Here is an 11,481-nt window from a genome sequence, read left to right on the forward strand (position 1 = left end):
TATAATGCAATAATGCCCTTATAATTCTTATATCATCAAGCATAGTAGCTATAGTTTATGATCTAATTAATACCTTTAAAATTCTTATAGCATCATAGTTCATCATTGTTGATGTCATGGTTCCTTTAATAGTGGTAATTGACTTGGGCTCTTTTGTTAGTAATTAACCACCTTGGGCTGAGTATGCAAATGCCATGTAGACAATGATGCTGGAATGAATTTTTGTTATAATAAAATCTGAAACTTAGCAACACAGGGATTGTGGGCCAGTGTAGCGTGGCGTTTATTATTGTATGCAAGGCATGAAAATACCCAATACAAAAGCTCGATTGTCATGTGTATAAAATTTGTCGCAACTTGTGCTGACAGCAACATTCATCACGCCAACAGGATTTGAGAGTACTGGGGGAGGGGCATGATTGACTTCAGGCCAGGGCCACAGAAAATCGCTAATGTGTGCACACTGATTTTCTGTGTAAAACACAAACACAGAAAATCCCTGTACAGTTTTGTGTGACCGAGTACTTTGTAAACTACTTGCTCTCTCTCTCTCTCTCTCTCTCTCTCTCTCTCATTTGACGGAGTTAGGCCAGCATTTTGCTCTTTATTAATTCCATGATTCATTAAAGGTAAGATTCTTGTGTGCTAATCGCATCAATTATTGGATTGTTAACAAACAAATTGAAAATGACTCAACAGAAGCTAATAGACAATTTTAAAATGGCTCACTTTCCATCATTAATCTTTTTAAATCGAGTGTGAGCTCACTAATGGCCCAACCATCATTACAGGTGGTCCCTTAATCTCTAATCCAGCAGACGACTAATTGCGGTCTCTCTCTTTTCCAGAATACTTGAACCCCACTTGCACGGTTGGCATGACGAATAATCTTATACATTATCAACACTAACAATCATTGCAGCGGTATAAGCTACTTAATTGCCATGTTGTGTATCATTGTTCTTGTGGAATATGATATTCATAAGTCAATACCTGTTTTTTTTAAGATGATCAATCCTCATTCCTTGCATTACGAAAACTAGTGGCAATTCCTTAGAAAGGTCCCAGGTTTGTAGCTGGGCTGGCTGCTCGATGGAGGAATTGTTTGCATGTGGTCCCACTCCCCCGTGGGTGAATTCTCGGTAGCTTCCTTTTGCCTTGATTTGAAGAGACTAAGGCCAACCCATTCCTGGTGGGTACAATGTGGTCTTGGGGACACATTAAGGGTCTTTGCCTGGCTGGTGATCATGAACGAAATTTTGACACATGAGAATCTCAAGATGGGGTTTCTGCTTGCTTAGTGTTTGCTGCTTATGTGGAGTCGATGGTGAATTGACTCCTCACCTTCTCTGATTTTGTACTCTCTTTCATACCCTGTTTTTCACTTCGTGGCAGCAGATCCACATTTTGGTGCACAAGGAGTCTTTCGCAAGGGATCTGCTTAATAATAAGGGCCTCCTGCCTAAGAGTAGCTGATGATTTTTTGTGTGGAGATGTTGGTTGTTCACGGCATGGTGGGTGGTCTGGAGAAAGTAAAACTTGATAACACTCTAGGCCCGAGCTAGACCTCCATCTGCATTGCTTGCTCTTATCCTTTCTAATGTCTATCACATGGTCAACCTCAAGTGGCCGATGCAAGATTTGGGTTGAATACGCCCTATCCTCACCAACTTCCCTGATCTGCTAGTAAAACTGAGTTCTTTCTAGCTACTTAATTAATAAAATTGAGTTTACTTACTCTAAAAAAAAACGGCTAAGGATGTGTTGCTCATTTTTTTTATAATGTAGAAGGTTGTGCTGCCGATTCCTTAATTTTATATCAACTTTGAGATGAATTATAGTGCCTGTCCCAAAAGAGTACGATAATTTTTAGAACACCAAACCACCTAGGCCGCATTTGAGAGGGTCTCAAATCCAAGGTTTTCTCTAGTCTGAAGCTCCCCATCCCCCACCTCCCAAGAAGAAAAAGCTATGCATTTGGGAGGGTTTTGGGGATCAATAAGGATATGAGATCGCTTGTTTGCATGAATGTCAGATCTGGCATGAGCCTCAGACCAATCCCAACCACAAGCGATGAATCCATGGATCTCTTGGGGCCTCCTTGTATTGAAATGATCGCATGTAAAAAGCATTATAACAGAACCATAGTATGAAATTCCATGCCTACATGGCTTCTGTGGTCTACCAACCAACAAATTTAGCTTGACTGGCGATGCCATAGACCATCTGTGATAGACAAAAGCGTTTCTTCTAGAGTATCTATGTTCTGTTTTCCACTGTTCGGGTGCCTCAATGATAAGTATTATATGACACATGCATACACCACAAAAATACAAAAGAATATTGGAAGGTGAAAAAATGGAAAAGCACATTGGAAGGTGAAAAGAAGGAAAAGCATATTGGACAAACTTTTAGTTAAATTCACATAATAGTGTATGATCCGAAAGGGATGTATACAGATGGTAAAAATTTATACAGAGTTGAAATAAAACTACAAAACTACAAATGAATACAGAAAAGGCAAGTCAATGGCGTTCATAATTGCTCCATATGTGATGCAAACTACCATCTGGTAAATAACTATCATGGTTGAATGATGGCTGCATGGGTTTATTGAAGCTCCCATCCCCGATAATTGGGGGCACCTCTAACTTTACACCCCCATCAGACATAGACAGATGGTCTAATACAGCCTTTAGAACAGTACTGTCATTAGAGAAGCCCTCAAAATTTGGCATGGGGTTCCAGATGGGGCCCGCATCACTTATACCTCCAAAACGAGATGTGTGATTCAGAGGAAAGTTGGAGAAGCAGGGTCCATGCTCATAACCTTCAAAATGTTGGTTGGCATTCAAGGGATGATCAACTAGTGGTGGAAGGGAACATGAGCTAGTTTCTTCGTAGCTATTCTCTGTGTTGCTGGATCTTGTCGAGGCTCCTTTGCTCTTGTAGAAAACTCTACATAACACCCAATCCTCCTGCACAATTGAAGACAACAGGATAATTAGACATGATTCATAGATGAAAAACTTGGTTGGTTAGCCTTAAGGAAGTCGAATTGCTGTGAGGACCTTGAATTGTACTGCTGGTGGTGAAGTTGGTGACCCTTCTACCCTGAATTCATGCATGACCCAATCAGTTTTCCTTCCTTTGGGTGCTCTTCCCTCATAGAAAACCAGTGTCTTCCTCATTCCAACCTGCTTCCCTGTTCTCACAGCATGAACTTGTCTGTCCTTCCCCGTCGCCTTCCAGTAACCAGATACAGTCGCACGGTTCGTTCGCAATCCAGTCGCGTACTTCCGATCCCGCTGGCTGAAGAAGTACCATTCTCGGTCTCCTACTCTTGCTGAGACTACAGCCGACAAACAAACATGTCAAGATGAAGTTAATGGAAAAAATATGGGGAAAACTTTTGAACTTTGTATATGTAGCGTTTCACTTGTCATATGACCATAAATCGAGACGATCTTAATAAGAAATTACTTAGCCACGAAGTTGAGCGTGTTTGGGAGAAAGTAGCACCCGAGATTAATGACAGGAAGGTGCGTGTGCAAGTGTGGATGCAGCGACGAGCACCGAAGCATATGCCAAATTGTACATGGTCCCATATATGCAAGACAGAACAGGGGGCAACCAATCCTTTCAGCATGAGATCTCTAATCATGGTACATGAAAGGACTCAAGTTTGGCAAAGGAATAACACCCACATGGACACCAAGTTGGTACATGTGGAGGCTTTTGACGATGAAGTATGAACAAATCACATGGGGGGCAGAGATCTGACAACATGGAGAAAGCGGACAAGCAAAAATCTCAAAAGAGAGCATATTGAACATGGCCAGCATCTGAATTGATCCTGTGTCATCCAAGAGAGAGAGAGAGAGAGAGAGAGACTTACTAGGGAGGTCCCAAGGTTCACGCTTGTTGAGATCGACCTCGACCATCGTGGGTACGTCATCGGACTCATTCTTGGCGATCTTCTTAGCAAGGTAATCGCATACCAATTCGTCATCCCGCGGGTGAAACCTAAATCCCGGAGGAAGTTTGGCTTCTGTTTGCGACAAGGAATTCATGAGAGAAGCAAAATTAATGGCTGCAGATATAAAAGAGGGAGTTTTGGGGGCAATAAATGGGTGAACACGCTGTTTCCTTTTTGTTGAGAGAGAGAGAGAGATCAGGGGCTGGGTGCGTGAGGGGGGTGAGGGGTCTATTAATAGACAAAAGAGGGAGGATGTTCACATGTTCTTACGACGGGACGTTTTGGTAGGCTTTGAAGGATTAAAAGATATCTCTTTTATATATATATATATATATGCACTGTAATCGGAAAAGGGTAAAGCTCCTTTTTAACAGAGAAGGGTATATATATATATATATATATATATATATATATATATATATATATATATATATATATATATATATATATATATATATATGCACTGTAATCGGAAAAGGGTAAAGCTCCTTTTTTCCAGAGGGTCAATTTGAAAAGCTTAGCCATTTCATGAGAAAGTCGTGTTCTTATCTGAAGTCCAGCAACAGTGAAGGAACGAATCAGAATAATCACAAACAGACAGGAGAACTTTGTCACTTTGCTTTTGCGTCAAATAATTACTGGGCCACAAACCACGTGCTCACCTCTCTCATTGACGCGTGACACACATATCTCCTTAATACGATACCTCAGTCCCATGAATGTCACCTCTCTCTCTCTCTCTCTCTCTCTCTCTCTCTCTAAAAGATTTGAGACCCAAAACTTCCCAAAAAAAAATTTATCAACGGTGGCTGTCTTTCATCCCGGCCAATAATTTTAGACCCATCTCCCTCTTGAGACTCAAAACTTCCCAAAAAATTATCAACGGTGGCTCAGCTTTGTTGGTAGGAGCTGTCAGTGCATCTGGACGTTGCAGGTTCAAAACCCAACGGTACGTTGAATAACTATTAGGTCTGCCTAACCCCAGCTTGCTAATCTAAAAAAAAAAAAAAAATCTTCGTGTCATCCTTGCTTTCCAAAGGGCGGGTCAACAAATACCAACTCCCTATATGAAATTACACGAAATCAGCATTTAGCGATGTCAAACATGTGACAGTTTATTGTGGACTCTATTGGTGCCTTTTACTTTTTTCTAAAGCGTGACCTAACCATGAAAAAGGAGATCCAATGATCGAACCGAGTTACTTAGTCCAATCATTACATGCCACACATCTATTCATTTGGAAAGAAAAGGGATGCACACTACACTGACAAACGTTAAAAAACGGCAAAAATCTCGTTTTTAAAAAACTTGTGAGAATTTGAAAACTTTTCATAAATCTTGCATTTTTTGGCAAAATCTTGGCAATAAAAAAATTAATTAAAATATAAAAATATTAATAAAAATTAATTAAAAATAAAAATACATGGTTTTTTCACAATAAATAACCATTTACAATGCAAATATCATGTTTAAATCATGGTATTTATGTTTTTTCATAAATCTCACTATCAACAACAACTACGCCTTCATCCCAAAACAATTGGGGTCAGCGATATGAACCAACAAAGAAAATCATTATGGGTCTTTCACATGAATCCTGCTCCTCCGTTCATTTCTATCCAATGCCATGTCCTCGGTGAGGTTCAAAGCATTCATATCTTTTCTTATCACCTTCATCCATGTCTTCCTAGGCTTACCCCGACCTCTTTTAACTAATATATTTTCCCATTTCTCCATCCTTCTAACTGGAGCATCATGAGAAATTACGAGTTTAATCTTTCAGGCAATTTCTCACCATATTATCCCGAGGTTTTCATACATCTCGGGTTATTTGTCACTGTGATGCACACATCTACTTTAATACTTTTGCAAGGTATCCGGCCTACCGTTCAATCAACCCCTCCTTAACCATCCAGCCATCTCATTGGACTCCTACCCTGCCCTATTGATGCATGCTTTGTACATAGAAATGTGCAAATTCATTAAAAAAATGAAAAAAGTTCATTCAATTTTTTAAAAAATTATTAAATTTTATAAATTTCATTAAAAAAAGTATAATAAACTAAGAACTAAGAATAGGGTTAAGGTTAGGGTTGGGAAGAACTAAATATAATTTTTAAAAAAAGTACAATAAAAACAAACGATTCATTCTCATTCCAACAGTGACCTTATATGCTTTATTTAGAGGTGACGTCTGACCTCGGGAAATCGCCTTTGAAAGTTTCAAATGACAAAAATGTCCTTGTCACTGTTCTGGCCTTTTCTCCTGTCATGTCAGTATTGTACTTTTTTTGAATTCAAGGACACTGTCCCTTGGATTACATTGAATTCAAGGACAGCAGTAATTCTCAAACTCTTGAATGTTGGATGTCCTAAGATAATATGAAGGGAAAATGAGTAAGATGATGGATGTTGTCTTGTGAAATTTCACCCAGTTCATGTATTTTGCCATATTCTAGATTATGCCAAATATTGGTGGTAGAGATCACAAACATGGACACATCTCATTTGAGTGCCAAACTTCTACTACATCAGATTCCTACCAGTGGTGCCATGTTGGATTTCATGAAATTTGTCATGTTTTATTTGAAGCCAAACATGCTATTTTTGGAAGTCTTATTGGAGAGTTTGGAGTTCGTGAAGTTTGTCATGTTACATTTGAAGCCAAACATGCCTTTTGCAAAAGCCTTACTGGAAAAAATGAGGAGTTCATGAACTTGTTCATGTGATGACAAATTAATGTAATTTTGCAGTTTGCCTAACTTGCAGTGTTGAGGTTGGTATTTGATTGCAAATCAACTTTTCCTATACTTTTTGGTTGGGTCAAATTAAATAACAAATTTTATTTTGCAAGGTTGGCAGTGAGTATTGGTTATCCAAAAACCGTTCTGACCAAATAAAATAAGGAAAAAAAAAGTTGGGTTGGAGTTATCTTGTACCGAGTCAAAGCCTTAGTTTTTTCAGTCCAAGCTAATAATTCCGGAGTTGTGCACAATTCTATTGATCCCTTGTATGTTACTTTTGCAGAAAATTTACACAAGAATGGTAGGGCTGTCAACGGGTCGGATTTGGTCAAGGTCGACTCGGACCCACCCATATAATTAATGATCGGGTTCGCGTTTTGTCAGGTCACGAAACAGGAATCCCAAACCCCAATCCGGATAATTTCAGAAATTTAATTCTATTGAAAATACATATAAAAATGTCGGGTTGGGTCAGGTTGGATACCCAGCACAAAAACTGGGTGAGGTCGGGTACCCAGACAAAAATCATAACCCAAAGCCCCGCATATTGCTCAGGTTGGGTTCGGATCAACCCCAATAATATTAGGGTTGACACTTTTTATGCTCATACCCACCTATCGGGTCGAGTACACTGTACAAATCCAAACAAATAGAGAGCCCTAAAGAATGGTGTGTGTGTGTCCTTTTAGCAGTGTCCTTGTGACAGCTTGGTATGTGGCACTGGACTCAACTGATAGATCAGCCAATTTCTAGGGAATAGTTAGCACTAACTGTAGATGCAGCTGCACTCAGTGACTGAAGTGCTCAATTATTTCATTTTAGATAATGTTAGGTCAGGTACAGTCTTTTCGTATGGTACATGTCTCTGTGATTGGGACTTAAAAAGTAACAACTGTAGATTATGCATTATTGAAGAATAAAGGGCGCCCTGGCAAGACTTAAAAAGAGAATTTTAAGACTCAATTTTTGACTCGGCTCAACCATCTGCAAGCCTTTAACTTGTAGGAATGGAAGTGGACTTGGGCAGGTAGGGGGACATGGTCTTCACCCCTGCCCATATCAAAAACCTGCCCTCCATCCCTGCCTCCATTGCTGCATGGATCTTGATTTTAACCTTCATCCCCGCCTCCGTTTCATGTCTTCTATCCTCAGTTCAAACGGGCCGAGGCGGGGCCCCATTTTTCCTCAGTCTATTGTCATCTCTAAAGAAGAATTAATTGGGGATGGATCGGGGCAGGGCAAGGCGGGGATTGAAGATGGGGACAGGGCAAGGCGGGAAAAAATGTAAGTCCATCCCCACACGAGTTTTTATTTTAACCACCATCTCAGTCCTCCATCCCCTGTCCAAACAGGGCGGGCCTGTTTTCCCCTGATGTACTGCCATCCCTAGTAACTTAGACTCAAGTAAATGTCAAAAGAAAATGCATTCAAATATATATATATATAAATATGTGTAAAACTTGTTGGTGTTGAAGAAGAGGGCTGGAGCTAAAGCACAAGCCAAAGGCACGGGCTTGAAATGCAAAATTTCTTGTTATCGGAGGAGGAGGATCAGGTGAAAGGATTGCACACTTTTAGTGTGCTGCTGCACCTATCACTTTCTATCTTTGGGATACAGCCTATCAGCTGTGAGGCCCAGGCAATGATGTAGGGGATCAGGTGCAGCTAGGGATGGCAATGGACCGGGGCGGGGGATAGGGTCTCCACCCCCACCCCGTCTCAAGATTAGAACCTCCATCCCCGCACAGGGATGGATTTTAACCTCCACCCCGGCCTTCATCCCCATTTCATGTCCTCCATCCCCGGTTCAAACGGGGATGAGGCAGGGCGGGGCCGCGTTTCCTCGTAGTCTATTGCCATCCTTTAGAAGGATTGAGGAAGGGGCGGGTCGGGGCTAGGCGGGGATTGTGACGGGGATGGGGCAGGTCGGGGCTAGGCGGGGATTGTGACGGGGGCGGGGCAGGTCGGGGCTAGGCGGGGATTGTGATGGGGACGGGGCAGGTCGGGGCTAGGCGGGGATTGTGACGGGAACGGGGCAGGGCTGGGAAAAGTGTAAGTCCATCCCCGCCTCCATTCCCGAATGGGGGTGGATTTTAACCTTTGGCCCTGCCTCCATCTCCATTTCATACCCTTCATCCCCGGTCCAAACGAGGCGGGGCGAGGCCCCGCTTTCCCCGGTTCACTGCCATCCCTAGGTGCAGCAGCACACTAAAAGTGTGCAATTATCTTGCACGTGATCCTCCCACGTTGAAGGATCTATTTTACTAAACTATAAATAACCAATTACCAGACTACACGTGGCAATTACCATTGTTTTGAATGAGCTGCTATTTTAAGTGCATGGCCTAGCATAACCAATTTAGCATTTGCCTCTCTAGTTACAGTTATCCAATTGATTCTTTATGTTCTAATCAACGATTATTAGCACAATCTTTCTGCCTTTGCCTAATTAAGTATGTTTTTTTCACATGATTGAAGATGCCTAAATCTAGGCTGGTTATTTTTTATCAAATGGCTACTTTGATGAGTAGTCCTTCAACGTTATGGATGTCAATAATCCTACATCTCATGAGTCTCTTTTTCATTTATTTATTTTTGTATGTTACAATGATTCCCTATTTTTTTTATCACCTTTTTTTAAATAAGATAAACCATTGTCGCAATTAAAATAAGGGAAGTCTACAGTGAGAACAGCGCAGGTTTTAGTGACTGAAATATATAGGGGAATCGGCTTATCAGAATCAAATTGAATCCTTTTCAATCCGGCCGTTTTAAAATTTTATTTTTAAAGATTTAAAAAAAAACATAAAATGCCAAAAAATAAAAATAAAATATGAAAATGCATAGATAAAGTAAATGATGGTCTATAGGGTCCAATCAAACTTTACACTATGCATGTACAGCCTAAACAATCAAATAGCCAATAAATATTATAATTTATAGTCAGAAAACCAAAAAAAATAAAAAGAAAACCTGTTTAGCCGATTTCAAGAAAAGTAGTGCAGGACCTATTTGATTCCATTCTGACAACAATGGTTCAGTTACTTGATAAGATGCTATTCTTTTCAATTCCTTCCTATTTTTATAATAAAGAAAGGGATGTCTCGATATTGTTTTTTTTTTTATATTTAGGGAGAAACCATCCCCAGGATAGTAGACCTAGCCGTGCTGGCTCTTCTTGTCCTACTTACGATCACTGTCCTGGCAGCATAAAACTCGGTGGGCTTACCCTTTGCCCCCATGGAGTCGCCATGATTCAGCTTAAGCAAGGAGTGACACCCATGAAATTTGAACCTAGATTGTTTGCCTAGTGGCCTAGGCCCCATCCCACTTCACCCATGGTGACAAATATCACGAGATTTACGAAAATCTCATGAAAAAAATGTGAGAAAAACTTTAAAATTTTAAAATGGCTAAATCTTGCGATATTTAGAAAATCTCGCAAAAATATTGTGAGATATAGTAAATCTCGCAATATATCGCTGTTATTTTTTTACCGCTTTTCATGCTTTTTTTTTGTTTTCCATTTTCTTTCAAAAAGCAAAAACTAGTATTATTCATTTTGCCTTATTGAAACCCTACCAAGATTTTCAGAGAGCACCGAGTGGCGAGCGAGGAGCGAACACCGATGACCGAACTGGTGCATATCTCTCTCTCTCTCTCTTGCTCCCTCTTCCCTTCTCCTCATTTTTGTCTCACTTGCTCCCTCTTCCCTGACTCACTCATTCACCGGTTCCGGCAACCGGTGACTCACGGGCGGTGAGTGAGTCAGTGAAGGATGTTTTTACTAAGAGCGGATTTGGCCATAGTGACTCATCAGATTTTTTTTTTTTTTGCAGCATATTGCGAAAGGGGTTTTTTTAGAGACGGATTTTGGCCATTGGCATCAAGATTCTGGGGTTTCGGCGATGCTTTTAGCAATTTTTTCAGTAATTAGAGCATGCAAAGTGTAATTCCTGTTTGATATTTGTATGTTATATTTGAAGTTCGATGTATGACTAGTTTGATGTCAATGTGTGACTTGTTTTTGTTTGATGTCCTATGATATATATATATATATATATATATATATATATATATATATATATATATATATATATATATATATATATATATATATATTGTGTGTGTGTGCACACGCGAAAGTCTGAAACTTCAAAATTTTACCAGTTACTAAGTTAGATTTAAGATCATTAAGGAGTAAATATGTTATCAGAATAAAAATAGCAAAACCAAAACATCGAATTAATATAGATAGGAAGCACAGGTTAAATTAGGGCTATAGAGTTTGCATGTCCGATGAAGGCTTTATGGTGATCCCTATATCATGTTGTGTCAACATAAGACATATACTAAGTGAATTGCTCAACTGGAACCCACGAAATCATGTTTTTAATGAAAGATGCAGAGTATGCATAAATACATGACATTAACATGAGATAATTGTAAGCCACTGTAACATGATATGGTTTAAATATAGAACTGCAAAAGAAAGTTGAAGCTTTCATATTCCCTTCTGTGCTTTGCTGTGAGAAAAACTTTGGAAATTTATATTTAGGTTTTATCCAAGACACAATTGGGCCTTATTTGTTCTTATTCATTACGATAAAACTTTAAATGTATAATGTTTAGGACAGTTTGGATCAAACTTAAAATGGGTTCCTTGAGAAAATCCCATTTTTTATTTGATGTTAAATGTTTAGCACAAGTCGATTGTGAACAAGGGTTGTTTTAATATAGTGAATTTTTTGCAACAT

The 11,481-nt window shown here is 39.7% G+C and overlaps 1 protein-coding gene across 1 annotated transcript; it reads right to left on the reverse strand.

Annotated features, from left to right (window-relative positions):
- Nucleotides 1-2,399: 2,399 nt before the first annotated feature.
- Nucleotides 2,400-4,177, reverse strand: LOC149844891 (NAC domain-containing protein 21/22-like). The gene is made up of 3 exons (XM_089997381.1): nt 3,899-4,177; nt 3,072-3,352; nt 2,400-2,978 (listed from the first exon to the last, which is right to left on the reverse strand). Exons 1-3 carry the CDS (start codon nt 4,071-4,073, stop codon nt 2,526-2,528), a joined length of 909 nt encoding a protein of 302 aa, XP_089853507.1. The 5' UTR covers nt 4,074-4,177; the 3' UTR covers nt 2,400-2,525.
- Between the last annotated feature and the right edge of the window lie 7,304 nt (nt 4,178-11,481).

This window comes from Nuphar pumila, chromosome 2 (assembly GCF_984573655.1).
Source record: "Nuphar pumila chromosome 2, dmNupPumi1.hap1.1, whole genome shotgun sequence".
In the NCBI taxonomy this organism is placed as follows: Eukaryota; Viridiplantae; Streptophyta; class Magnoliopsida; order Nymphaeales; family Nymphaeaceae; genus Nuphar; species Nuphar pumila.